General features: G+C 39.5%; 1 protein-coding gene across 1 annotated transcript in view; it reads right to left on the reverse strand.

The window, feature by feature from the left end:
* The window catches only part of SACM1L (SAC1 like phosphatidylinositide phosphatase), a 53,987-nt gene that overhangs the window by 20,681 nt on the left and 18,286 nt on the right, over positions 1-15,020 (reverse strand). The window contains exons 2-6 of the mRNA XM_032803196.2: positions 12,760-12,857; positions 8,911-8,985; positions 7,592-7,719; positions 6,201-6,350; positions 1,208-1,267 (exon numbers count right to left, since the gene is read on the reverse strand). Coding sequence (XP_032659087.1) covers positions 1,208-1,267; positions 6,201-6,350; positions 7,592-7,719; positions 8,911-8,985; positions 12,760-12,857 — 511 coding nt within the window. The remainder of the gene's footprint in view (positions 1-1,207; positions 1,268-6,200; positions 6,351-7,591; positions 7,720-8,910; positions 8,986-12,759; positions 12,858-15,020) is intronic.

Raw genomic sequence — 15,020 nt, forward strand, 5'->3', positions numbered from 1 at the left:
ATGATCTCTTTCCATAGATTTCAGTATCTCCTGAAGTTGTCCGCTACCATATTCTCTCTGCTAGCTGCTACAATAAAGTCTTCCCTTTCCTTTTCATTATAAGGTTACATCAGTGGAGATAGGTTACACCCTGTATTCAAAGGGGGTGGGTGCAGCAGCCAGCACAGAGAATACAGTAGTAAAACACCCTTATATGTAAGGAGCATAGATGCCCTGGTTCTTTATGAAAATGTTCCTGCCTTCTTGGATGCACAGGCTGCCATGTGATTGTTGGGGACATCTGTGGGTTTTGGAAGCAGAGTCTCTGTGCCAGTATTCTGGGGGATGGGGGAAGGAGGTGAGTTGGGGGTGCAGGAGAAGAGGAAGGAAAAAAATCACAACACCACATATGTGACTGGACAATTGTGAGGAATTTTCTACTTTGTGTGGACTTTCCCTATGCAGTCCACAAAGTATAGTCCAATTTGAGGGAGAGGGATGTCAAACTCAAGTGACATCTTTCTCGACCAGTTTAAGTTTGTTTTTAGCTCGACACTTCACATGACAATAAATTCCCAATATAAACACATAGTTGTGTACGACCCTTCACTGGGCACTTGTACAGCTTAGTTTACATTAGGATTTACCTTGCATGTCTCTTGAAGAATTTGTTTGAAAAGTAATGCTGATTCAGCCTAAAAACCTTGAAAGTGTTCTTTCGACCATGTGTGGAAATTTTGAGGAAAGGCAACCCAGACTCAAACTCATAGCTGTGCCAAGGGATAGAGGCAGTATCCTTGGGGAACAATGTCCGCTTTAGATAAGGCACAGCAGAGCTCAATATTTTGCAGATTCCAATTACTAGACACATACTGCCCACCTCTTCTTGGTGTTATTTTTCTTAGCATAAAGCATATCATCGAAGTCTATTTTTTTTCTTAGCGGACATTTTCAATAAGTCATTATTTCACCGGGTTATATCAGGGGACTTTTGAGTGAAATTGAAATGAAGTGTTTAGTCTAAGACAGATAAATGTAATGTCAATAACTTGCACAAACACAGAGGTAATTTTGCTACAACTAGCAGACAAGTAACCAATATTTTATCTACCAGTGTTCTGGGTATCTGAAATAAAGACACATGCAAGACTAAAACACTTTCTCCAGAATATTATATCTGTGCTACATTTGATATATACTATTAAAGGAAACTTCCAGCATATATTACCTCTGGCTGAGCAGCAAATTCTCTAAGAAGATGCCCATTCCAAACAAACCGTGGATCTGCCTGTAGTGAGAAAAATAAGCAAATAGGGTTGTTGGGGTTTTTTGTGGGGGGCAGGGAGGGGAGTTCTGAAGCTCAGCTTAGTTCTATGGTAGGACAGGAGCTCAGCACTATCATGCAGTAGCATGAGTTTGGGTGACTAGATACATGGTAAGGGTGGTACACCTGGCTTTCACAAAATGCCGTTTGCACTCTTTCGGCTGCAAAGACTGTCACACAGACGCATAGCTGGAGACCCTACCAGAAGAGGACAAAATGTTCCTGGTCCAATTTTCAGAGGTAGTGAGTATCCTCAGTTTCCACTGAGACCTGTGGCTGCTCAGCCCCTCTGAAACAAATAATCAGGCCAATTGAGCAGCGGTTGGTTCTGCAGCTGAAAGGCTTAGGTTTTCAAGTCTGCTTAGGACAGCAACAGACTGAGTCTGTTACAGACAGACTAGGTCTTGTTTTCCATCCTATAGAAACAGATAGTTACTCCAATCTTAAAGCCAAGAAAAAGGCTTGAATGACAAGGTGATAAGTTTCACATTGCCCAGTCAGTGCGCCTTGACTCTGACTTTGGGCTGGGTAGAAATGATGTGGATGGGGGGGGGGGGGGGGGGGGGGCGGAGGGGGCTGAAGGGAGAGTAATATCCATAGGGATAAAATGTTAGTTTAGTCTCAATGCTGAATCAGTGCTTGGCCTCAGACTGCAAACAAAGCTATCACGGTGACATAGCCAAGAGAAGCTGATCAGACCACCAACTCATTTAATAAATGCCAAAAAGCTGTTAAGTGGTAATTTCGAACACTACTGACCTGGATTTTAACTGGTGACCAAAAGATACAGACTATGACCCATCCAGTGCCCCCTTTATTAACGCTCTTGACCACTTTCTCCTTACCACTCCTGCCAGAAAAACGAGGGACACTGGACCATGCCTTCCATTATATCCTTTAGTCTACAAATAGCAGCATTTTCAGTCTCCATTCCGCATTCTCTACAAGAAATCATTTATGCTACGTCTACACTAGAAACTTCAAAGTGCTGCCACGGGAGCGCTCCCCTGCCAGCACTTTGAAGCATTAGTGTGGTCACGCATGAGCACTGGGAAAGAGCTCTCCCAACGATCCTGGTAATCCAACTCCATGAGGAGAATGGCTCCCAGCACAACTGCTTTAAAGCACTCAAACTTGCTGCGCTCAGGCGGGTGGTTTTTCACCCCCCTAAGCCAGCAAGTTAGAGTGCTATAAAAATGTAAGTGTAGACAAGCCCTTAGTTACTATCCTTTTGTTCTGCAGAACAAAGGCGGTACATTGTAACAAAAATCAACTCAAAGTGCTTTTGAGAACTTTAAACTGCAAGACATCAGTACAACCCAATGAATTTTGGAACAAGTGGAAACTCTCAGAGAGGAAAGTGAGAACATGTAGAGAGAATCTTATCCCAAAGGAGATCACAGCACTTTACTGGCTTCTATTTCAAGATGAAATATTTCTTCATTGAAATATGGTAGCCACTTAATAGCAAACAAAAGCTGCATTCAGCAAGTAGAAATCCCCCTGCATTTCTTCCATCCCAGTGAAGCATGTTTTTAGCTAAATTAACATTTGACCAGGATATCAGGACAACACCTGCGCTTGTTAAAAATGTTATGAAATACTGAAGGTCAGATTTTAAAAAATGAGTAAGTACCACAATTACATAGGCAAATTTGGGCATCTAAGCAACTGTCTGGTGACTTAAATGGGTAACTGGCAACAGGCATGGAGCTACCCGATTTTGTATGCACATTTATATTTTATCCCAGTTATGCACGGGATAAAATATAAATGTGCATACAAAATCGGGTAGCTCCATGCTTGTTGCCAGTTACCCATTTAAGTCACCAGACAGTTGCTCAGATGCCCAAATTTGCCTATGGATAATTGCATGTGCCCATCTTTGAACAATTTGATCCTTGACCATAAATGACAAGAACATTGGTTTTAAATTTGAATGCCAGCATCAGAACAAGTGAATGAAAGACTGATGCTTAGAGGTTATAGTGCCACTCATTGAGTCACCAATGCTACTTCCTACAGTACCCTAGGGTTTGGCTGCATTCAAGTGCTGATCAGGCTTGAGAGATCTGATGGGTTCACAGTCCAGGACGGCATGACTACAGGGCTACAAGCAGATTGTAACTATTTCAACACCTGCAACACAACTGGCATCTTACATACATTTTAAAAATGTTATATTTATATTAATATAGAGTGCTTATGACTCAAAAAAGGATACTTCAGTATCTAGATCATTTTAAATTGGAACAGAAGATTTTTTAAACAACTAATATGCTGATAAGTCCTTTCCTATGGTTGAAAGGATAAATACATGACGACATTTTTCTGAAACTTGGTAGACTGATTTTAAGGCTAAACAATCATTACAGCTAGAGCATTTGTGTGGGAGGATGAGAAAGTACCATATCAAAATTGACAACACAGAACAGTACCCAAACACAGAATTCTAAGGTTCATTAACAAGCAATATGGTCTGCTGAAAATGAAATGGACATCAAGGTTTAAAAAGGGCGTGAGAATCGCTTCTCGTTCCTAGTTCTGAAAGTATCCTGACAGTTAGGAGGCAATACCTTGTAAAGGAGGCTTTATAGCCTCTTCTCCCAGTTGAAAATGAGCTCCAACAGTCTCAATGGATTTTAGAAAGCACTTGTTGAATCAAAACCATGTTTAGCAGATTATGAATTCTAAATCTTTGCGGAAGCTGAGAAAGTTCACATTCCTAGATATATCCCCTGGGGCCTTAGTGTGGCTGTGTTGTTTTGTTTTCTTTAAGATTGAAATTAAACAAAACATACTAAATACTGTTTCTAACAACATATTAAGATAGCCAGGTTTAGAATGCAAAATCCCAGGGCCAAACCCACCACTCTGTTCTGTATCCTTCCCAGTCTCTCTCCCAAATGCAAGCTCAAGTGACGTCTCTTCCACTTTTTGATGAAGCAACCCTCGCTGTCTCTGATCGTAGTCTTAGAAACCCATCATTTTTTATCTAACTCCTTCCCACAGTTTCAAAAAAAGTTACTATGCAAGTTGCCACAAACTCCAAACAAGTCAAGTATTCTCGAAGTTAAGAGAAGATTCAAAATGGAAACGTGTACAAAATCATGTAAGAGTTATTCACCCCCAGAAGTAACATTTTCTGATGTTACACTTACACAAAATTAACTCTTGCTATTTGAGTCAGCAGTACACCTAAGTTTTAGGTTTCTGGAGTTTTGTTCTATTCAGAAGTTCCACAATATCTGGCATATTGGAGTAAGCTTTTTAACTACACTGTTTATTCTCCACAGGCTAGAGAACTACAAACAACTATTTTTTCAATTCTTACTGTTTGAAGAGGGAAGGGAAATGGAGACAATGTTAAAACACTTGAAGTGTAACTTCTATAATTGATTATCTCACTGCACACATTTTCAGTTGTTTCCCTTCCCTCTTGTGGTCAACTACTCATTCCAAAAAGCAGGCTGACCATAGCCAATACTATCAAGCTGAAGATTTTACACAGTGAGTGTGACAAGGTACTGGCAGCATGCTGATAGTGGAAAATACAAGCAATATTCGCAAAACCATGTCGCTCGTTTAGTCTGAAGGTGGAGAGGTAAAACCATTTTTACTATGGTTTTCAGAATCAAGGGACCACTAATGGCTTTGTGAAAAGCAACTGATATTACACTATGAACATACATACATACCTACCCTTTTTACAGTTTATGCATTAAATCTATGGCCAGGTAAGTGCACAAGGAGCTCTCATTTCACTGACAGTACCATCAACTCTTAATTTAAGAACATAAATGAGGATTTACATAAGATTAAGAACAGCTGGAAGTGCCAAGATGTCTGTGCAAGGGAGAGAGAAGATACTCACAAAACCAGGAGTAATTGAACTGCTTAGATGTGTAGTTCTCAGAAGTCTGGTGTTGACAAGTTGTATTTTAAGGCCCTGATCCAAAGCCCAGTCAAGTCTCTGGAAAGACTTCCACTGATTTCAATGGGTTTTGGAGGAGGCCCTATAAACAGTACTATTCCAAAATGAAGTGTCTTAGGAGGATCAAAATGTATTTTTAAAACATTTGCAAGTTTAAAAATCAAGCTGGGGAGAGACCTGTAGCTATAAGATCTACAATATTTAAACTTTACTATGAAGTTACTTGGGAACTGCATTATGGTATCTTACATCAAAATGAAACACAAAAGATTACCAGCAGTGGTAGGCAGAAAAGAGAAAGGAGTTGCAGTCAGTGTATATTTGTGGTGTTTAAGGCCAGCATTTTTCCTTACTTTTGGTAAGCACTCATCTACTAGCTTGCAATTCCCAAACCACTGCTGCCTGATAGATTTCATTTTCCTTTATAAAATAATCAGGAACATCGAGCAGCCCCCAACAAAAGTTTGTAATACAAGATGACCTGATTATGGAACATTAAGGGTTGTGAAAAGGAGGTCAGAATCAGCAAGACACACACCTACGGAGGATGGCAGAAGGAAACAAAAGATAGGATAGTATACTAGTCAGCTCCGAAAGTATTGTTTTAAAACTATCTTGCAACAGGTTTACCCACAGACTGTTGAGAAGTGTAATATACACAAATTTAATGCTACAGAGCCAGGAGTGCTAGGGTTCTGTTTTAGGAATGAAAAAGTTCAACATTAATTTTAAGGGGATATCTAGTTTACAAAAACAAAATGGCAAGTTTGAAAGCTAATCTATGTCATAAAAACATTAAAAGGGATGAAACTGACTCTTGTCCCCTCAGAGTTCAGTCCAGCCAGAAATTAGAATCTAGACAGACTAGTGAAGTAATCCCATCAGTTACCTGATCCATAAAACCACATATAAAACTAGTTGACAAGGAGCTGGATACAAGACAGAAATCAGTGGAATCCTTACCCTCTCTAGTAGGCTCATTTCTTGGAATTCTGGACTGGTGTTGGCTAACCTTTGCAAAGTGTGCGTTAGGTCATATGTTGTAGAGAAGTAAAATCCATCCACATTCAAGACGTGACTAAGCATTGCTAAAAAGGCTTTATTGTCCTGCAACTGTTGGCAGAAAGAACAAGCAGCATTCTTATTTACTAACACCAAACTGCTCGGTTTTTTAAGTTCCCCGTTTAAAAAAGACACTGATTTTTTGCTTACCACCATGTTTTGCAAGAGTACATTTAAAAAAACCACACACACACCATAAAACCCCAATACAAAAGGATACCTTGAGATCACAGTTTTGAGAGGATAAAAGTAGACTGACAGTTTACAACATTAAACTGCTCCAGTACACCCTGATTCAATATGTACAGTAGATGAGAGAATGCTGCACTTCAGGGGGTTTGACCAATAATTACTCCTGCCCCAAAGAATGTACAGTCAAAAAAAAAAGGCAAGTGAGAAGTTGGGAGAAAGGATACAACATTCTGGCAAGGTGAATCCAGTGTCAGGGTCATGTCTTGGTTGCAAGTTTGCCTTATTTTATTTTTAAATAGGGACTAAATTCACCTCCCATCCCACCATTCAACCCCCACATCTTTGTTCCACAGAAATCCTCAGTTTCAGTTCCTCCCAACATTTAAACCTCTTCCCTCCACGTAAACAGAAAGGATCAGTTCAGTGATGAACTAAGCGAGATAAATAGTTGGATGACTTAGTCAAGTAGTTTATTGTAGGTTTCATGGAAGTAGTAAAGGATTTGACATGGAGAAGGTAGTGGTTTTGTGGACCAGCTCAGGAAGGACATGCTATACATGGAGACAGTGTGGAAGAAAACACAGAGTTGGCTGTGAAAGAAATGAACAAAGAGGGTCTTAATGGGCATTGTGGGAAGAAAGAAGGGGTGCAGTGTTGGGAGACATAAGAGACATGGGTTTGAACTTGATGCAGTGAGAGATGGGACCTAACGAAGGATGACTTGGTCAAAACAATAAGAAAGGCCATGTTAGAAACTGGAGGGAGAGGACAGCGAAATTGGTGTCAGGAAGGCCAGTGACACAGAGGTTGCACAATGGAGTTCATTTGGGAATTTGAATACACAGATTTTCTCTAATTTACACTGATATAAGCAAGAACGTGCCCATGCTCATAACATTATGAATAATGCACACAAACTACAATGCCATCAGCATTTTAAAAGAAATTGCACAACTGCTGTAACAGTCTTCCAACTATGTTTCAATCCCAGAAGACCTACATTTGAAGAGGGTTTTTTTATTATGCTAAAGATGATTAGCAATTTTCTGATGGCTTATCAGTTTGGTTTATTTATTTTTCTTCTACCAATCTACTCCTACCTGAATATCAGTTAAGTGCAGCATGGTCTTTTTGTAGGAGAGGATGTCAAAATCAGTTGCTTTCCAGACTGCATGACTGAAACATTCACCTACTTTTTTCTTTTTTGTTATTACAATGAGATAGTTGCCTGTAAAATAAAAATGTAGAAGTCAAGAATAGTTCTATCTAACGTGATTCAAGAAAACAAGGATAGCAAGCACAAGGCTATATATGAAAAAAATGCATGAAGGGGAAAGAGGGAGAAAAACTCCTGGAGGTTCCCCTCCTCAAGAGTTACCTCTAAATCCCTCCATTGGAAGGAGGTTGCTCCACTCCACAGAAGACAGTCTGGACAACCCAAAACCCAGAAATGAATTAACTTTCCTGCAGATTCCCCATGGAGTTGGGTAGGGATAGAGCACACCTTTCCAAACACCCACCACTCCACCCCCACATGCAGATCTGAATCTGTCAAGCACACTTCAGAGTCTTGAAGAGGGAGAGAGTGCAGCAGGGGCAGCCAACCCCGACTCCAGATCCAAGTACGGACAGTCCTCTCCACACACAGATCTTTTAGGGTGGAGATGCAGAAGGAGATAAGTGACTGAGCCCATCGTTTGGAGAATGCAGACTCCATCAGCAATACATACAACTACAATGTGTGGTAGTATTCAACAAATGAGATCCAACTTAGAAGTCTTACAGAAGGTCACAGATATGCTATTTTATCCTAAAAGATAGCTGCCCTAAAGCCTCCAAAATATTAGGAAGTTTTGTTCAATTTGTCCTCTTCTTTTGTTAACTGTTGATTTTTCCTCTACATTTGGGAAGAGGTTTGAACACAGTCATTGATTAAACAACTGAATACAATGATCTCGCATCAGGTCATTCTCAAATCTCTTTTTTCATGTACCAACACTATTCACTTGAAATCAAGCCTCACCAAAAAGTACATAAGCGTTACAGCAAATCCAGTGGCGAGGGTGAAAGCAAGAGGGGGTGGGAGAAGAGAGAGAGAGAGAATTAAACTTTTTGTAGGTTCTGTAGAAATAGATTTAAAAAGTAAGTTGACAGAATGCTCAATTAACTCTTTTTCTACAGTTAGATACTTACAATTCATAGGACATCTTCCCTTCCTTTCATTTTTAAGGATCTTTAGTTAGCTTACACAGATGACAAGTTTCGTACTATAGAAACTTTTAAAAAATGATGAAAAAAGTGATTTTGTCCAACAAACTGCAAGTCCAGATTTCCTTTTTACATTAAACACACATTCTCCCAGGCTTTTAGATTTCTCTAGCAATATATTTTCACCAGTATAGCATTTTGTCTTCCTTACCTGCCACCAGATGAATTGTTCCCAAAATACCATATATAGGCCTTGTAACAGCTGAAGGGGGAACATCTTTCTTAACTGAAAAGCAAAAAAACAAGATGTCAAACTACATCTGTTTCATGATTATATCCCATGTAACTTTATTAAGTTGGATTTGATCACGAAGTTTCAACCACGTCGTTAATGAGTCACAATTGTGAGAGGCAATGGATTAGTTTGAAAACCTGCTGGGAAAGAATTTAAAATTAGGAAATGAAAAGTTTTATATTTTGTTTAATCAACAAGAATCATTCTAACTGAAGAAATTCAGGCTCATTTACAGGACAGTCTAGCTGGGTGGCTCAGCAGCAGCACACTGTCCTGCCAGCAGCAAGGAGTTTCCTGTTTTGAACCAAACTCCAGATGTTAAGGTCCCAAGACCAGCCATAAGCCACAATACCTGGCCTCCCCACCTCTGAGCACTCCTGCAGCATCTCAGTCCAATTCCGCACTGAGCAACAGGGCCAGACATACAGTCTGAATTGTGTTTAAGTTGTAAGGCCAGCGCTTCAAGGCAAAGACTACTAAGAGCTGTACAGGTGTGGTAAAGAATATAGTGTCCTGAATGATAGGTAGAGGGAAAAAAATGCAGCTTACAAAAGTGCTTCAGTATTATACTTTTATCATCCACAGATTTAGGGGTCATTGTTAGCACCATTAACACAAAGTTTTAAACCAGGCTTGTACGTCATCCTAGATTTAAGTCACAACTAAATGCCCCAACAGAGTTTGAAGAATGGAGAAAGATGGGACTAGATTATTCATTGGGTTACGTGCCAATGAAATTATAAAGTAGTTGCTGGGATAACAAAATACCTTGGCTAGAAGAGTTTATATACGTTAATAAAACACCAGCATTAAGAAAAAATGGCAGACAACAGAAACCTGGGAAGAGTAATTCATACAGCTGTGAAAGAGTAAGAGCTATTCCAGTACTATAATATTTCAAGAGGATGAGAGCACTAATCTTATACAAAAATGAAGATTTACAGTCCAAATTTAGTTGGAAAAGAGGTTTTAATTTAATTTTCTCAGTGAGAGAAAGGAGATACACAGATTCTAATATGATATGTCTAATAAGACAGCATGTGAGTTCACTTTTAACATCCTGTTTTCCAAAGTTCACAGCTTAGCATTAAATGGTTTGTTTCAAGCTGCAATTTAGTATAAGGCCTTCACCTTGGAAACAACTTGTGTGTTTGGTAAAACCACACAAATCTGCAAAAACAGAAGGTTAAGTTATGACCATAGCACAGAACTATCAAACAATCCAAACTGTAGCCTTGTAATAGCCTCAGGAAAAAGCTGAAAAAAATAAAAAACAAAACAAAATAAAAATCACCAAGTATATTTTGGCCAAGTTCATAGATGCCAAAGCCAGAACGGAGCACTGTGATCATCTGGTCTGACCTCCTGTATAACATAGGCATAGAACTTCCCCAAAATAATTGTTAGAGCAGATCTTTTACAAAAACATCCAATATTAATTTTAAAAAAGTTACTGTCATGGTATAATTCCCCACTCTGAACTTTAGCGTCCAAGAGATGGGGTACCAGCATAAATTCCTCTAAGCCTGATTACCAGCTTAGGACCTGTAGCACTGCCACCAACCAGGAATTCCAGTGCCTGGTACACTCTGGTCCCCCCAAAACCTTAACGCCCGGGAACCCCAAGACCCAGCCTCTGGATCTTAAACAAGAAAGTAAACCCTTTCCCCACCGTTGCCTCTCGCCAGGCTCCCCTCCTGGGTTACCCTGGAAAGATCACTGTGATCTCAAACTCCTTGAATCACAAAACAGAGAGGAAAATTCACCTTCCTCCCTCCTTCTCTTTCCCCTCCCAGACTTCCCTGAGAGAGACAGTATCCTGACACAGAGAGAAGAATAGCCTCTCTCCCCTCCCTCCTTTCTCCCACCAATTCCCTAGTGAATCCAGACCAGTCCTCTGGGGTCTTACAGAATAAAAAAACATCAGGTTCTTAAACAAAGAGAAACTTTTAATTAGAAAGAAACACAGTAAAAATTATCTTTATAAATTTAAGATGGATAGGAACAGGGGTTCTTAGCTATAGGCACTGGGAATACCCTCCCAGCCTAAGTATCAAGTACAATTAAAATCTTTCATCAAAATACAAATTTGAACTCCTTCCAGCCAAATGCACATTTGCAAATAAAGAAAACAAACATAACCAACTCCGCCATCTACCTAATACTTACTATTTGGAATCTATAAGAACCTGTATCAGGGAGACTGGAGAGAAACCTGGTTGCACGTCTGGTCCCTCTGAACCCCCAGAGTGAACAACCACCAAAAACTAACAGCACACACAAAAACTTCCCTCCCTCAAGATTTGAAAGTATCCCGTCCCCTGATTGGTCCTCTGGTCAGGTGACAGCCAGGCTTACTGAACTTGTTAACCCTTTACAGTCAAAAGAGATCTAAAGTACTTTTGTTCTGTTAATTCCTACTATCTGTTTATGACAGTTACCAATTCATACTTGGTAAATTGTTCCAATGGTTAATTGTCCTCACTGTCAAAAATTTACACCTTCTTTCCGGTCTGAGTTTCTCTAGCTTCAACTTCCAGCCACAGTATCGTGTTATACATTTCTCTGTTGCATTGATGAGCCCATTATTAAAAATTTATTCCTTGAGTTGATACTTGTGGATTGTACTCAAGTCACCCGTTAACCTTCTCCTTGTTAAATTACAAGAGCACATTTGCACGACATTCATCATTCCTGTGCTTGAGTCCTGACTATGGCATCAGTCCTAATTAGCATGACTAAGTCAACATTTCAAACATTTCAGCCATACAATTCTCAAAAAATAAAAAAGATGAGCGGGAGCCCCAAATCATGTGTTATGCGTAAGACTACAATTTAGTCACAGGAGGCGTTGGCAGTCAAAGATTTCAGGACTTTACTGGAAACTCTGTGACTTCTTCCACTTCAGCTGTCAGCAGCTGACGCTGGGGCTAGAGGCAGGACTCTGTGCCCCTGCCCTGCAACTAGGGCTGGATGGCTGGAATGACGACTCTGCAGCCAGCCCCATGGCTTCTGCCAGAGGCCGCATGTCCCAGCCCCGCAGTGTCCCAGGGCCGTACGCCCTCCCTCACCCCAGCTGCGGTGCCGGGGCTGCAGCCAGGGCCACGCATCCCTATTCCGCAGTGATGGCCAGCTCCAGAGCGGTGTGCTGTGCCCCGCTGCGGCCACTAGAGCCAGGACTGTGCTACTCGCCATGGCTGGGGGCTTGGCCTGTTGGTCCCTCCCCATCATGGGACTCCATTCCTCCCCACTACTTAGCCCTGCCCCCTGCTATTTTAAGTAAAGTCACAGACAGGTCATGGGCTCTGAAATTTTATGTCCGTGATTTTTACTAAAAATAACCATGACAAAATCTTAGCTTTAGTTATGCACCATATATTTTCACCACACATTTTTAATACACACAGCTACATAACTACAAAGAATCTTAAAATCATCTTCCAATAAAAATTATGTTGAGCTGCACAAATAAATATCAACGAATACTTTAAAATGTTAATTTTTACTGAAAATAATCCAAATCCTTTGGCACATTTTGGATTTCTGCTATTGCCAATTAATATCCAGTTGACAAAGGAGACAAAAAAACCTCAACATCATGAGTGATGTGAAAAGAGACTTAAGATACCACAATAATTAATGTGGCTATTCAGTAAACTATCCAAAGAACCATGACATTAAGCTTTGAAGTAGTATTTAGATTGCTCATTGCACTTTGTCACTGTAGTTTTTAATTGACTGGCCTAGTGCTGGTGAGAAGCATACCTGTAAGAGTGACCTCTGTGGAGACTCTGTCAATGGCAAGAACATCATTTGCTCCATCATCACAAGCTTCCACGTAAAACTTCTCTGGTGTTATGTGCCTTTAAAAGAAATTAAGAGCTATGAGTAAAATAAACCAGACTTACCATGCAAGTTCTATATTTAGTTATAAACATCTGGGCAGCCAGTTATCGCTTTTTCCTAACTGCTGAACAAATTTTAAATAATTGTTGACTGAAAACAGCTGTACACTACTCATTTATTTTGCAAAGCACTAACTGGAAATATGAACCTGAGAGTTTTAATTGCTGAATGCAAAATTCCTGGCTTGCTTAACACCAGGGAAATAACTCTACTGTAAGTGAAAAATATGAAAGTTTCTTGATGAATGTTTCCTTAAATAAGCTTTAATTTAAAAAAGGAAAATTAAAATGTGATTCATTTCATTAGTTCACATGGGCTATGTACAAAATCTTAGGAACCTGACAGAGTTCAAGTTATGACAAACAAAACTACCATTTTATTGAACAATTATTAACACAGTAACAATTCATGTACCACATAAGTGCACATTTAGCAGATTTCAGCTTGAGAGAGAGGAAGACTGACACATTAAACCTCATTTTCCGCTAAGAAAGCTTTCCGAAAGATGCCTGTAACAATCCACTAAAAAACTAATTTATGTCATAATCATAACCCAAAACAGCAGAAGGCAATTCCAGGAAGAGTACATTGTACCAGACGTACTTCAAGACTGGCACTTTTCAGACTGCTAGCGAGATCTCTGCTTCGGGTGACATATGTCCACAATATCCAAAGCATTATACAAACAAACAATTTCAACACCTGTCATCCTGTTCTGGCGCCATACTTACTTTTCTTTGGGTAAATCCTTTGCAGAATATAGGCATTTTTAAGACTAGTAGTTTAAAAGAAACAAAGACCTAATTAAACAAACAAATGCCTAAAACAGAACATGGCTATGGAGGCTGACTGTCCAAAGCCATATTCCAATTGGATAGTTGAGGACATCAGAGCTGTACACCAGTGCCAGTGGTACACTGAAGAGGAAAATCCCTCATCCATTACATTAAATGGATAAAGATATGGGAAATTATTTTTATTAACCTTTCTCCCTCATTCCCTTCTTGCAGGATTGCTTCTACTACACAGCTTTGTCTAGTCAAATTTTAAGTGCCTCATGTGATGGTGAAAGTTGAATCATTTCTTGGGCAACTCTTTCACAGGCTAACCATTAGGATCTTCCCCCAATTTTCCCCCCTCCAATTAAATCTTGCTTTTCTTAATGTTATTGCTATATTGTCATTACACCTCAGGGCTTTAAATTAATTTCCAAAAAAAAGAGGTAAAAGAGATGGCTTCTTTAACCTCTAGATATAGAGTATCAAAATGCCCCTTGGAAAAACTTCATAGCTCTCTCTCTGATTTAGTTTCCTGGTTCTAATTTTTCTAATAATATCAGAATGGACAATATTTCTACCATACGTAAGGCTATTTTTAAAGAGACATCAACTTGAAAATGTATCCACTGTTGTTAAAACGGAAAATTAACAAATTTTCTTCTTCTGGACTGTAAGCTCTTTTGGAGGGCAAGGATAATTCTCTCTGTTGTGTGCAGTTTAGCACAATGAACCCCTAAATCCTCATAAGGGTCTTCAAGGCCTACCATCATAATTAAGTTCTCATCAGCATATTTTGTGCATTTGACAGCACTTTATCTTAGTATATTTCACTGAATATTACACCTTTCCTCCTGCCCTTCAAAGGAGTTTCATCACTAATACCAGCAGCAGCAGAGTTTAAACTGAACAAGTGGAACACAACTGTTTGCAGTCAGAGAGCAGAAGATATGGGTGTCAGCATGTTTGGTAGCGCTGATTTCAGGTCATCTCAAAAGACAAACGGGGAGCAGAAAAACCCTTATTTTTTAAAAAGAAGAATACTTTTTAAAGAAGCAAGCCAGGACACTAAGGAGCTCTATTTGGAAACTGGATTTCTAAAAAATCAAGTTAAAAAAAAAAAAAATCAAGATTACAGCATTCCTTTAAGCAAAAATGACATTTATTTTACTTAGCACAACATTCTGAAGTTTTACACAACTGATCTATGAGGAAAGACACAGCCAAATATACAAGTCATGCCTAAGCAACAATGAAGGAGGAAGAGGTTAAATTTTAAGTCTAACAATATTTAAAAGGATGTAGATACCGATGAAGGAAAAATATAGGGTGAAAAAAGAAGTT

Source organism: Chelonoidis abingdonii, chromosome 2 (genome assembly GCF_003597395.2).
Source record: "Chelonoidis abingdonii isolate Lonesome George chromosome 2, CheloAbing_2.0, whole genome shotgun sequence".
In the NCBI taxonomy this organism is placed as follows: domain Eukaryota; kingdom Metazoa; phylum Chordata; order Testudines; family Testudinidae; genus Chelonoidis; species Chelonoidis abingdonii.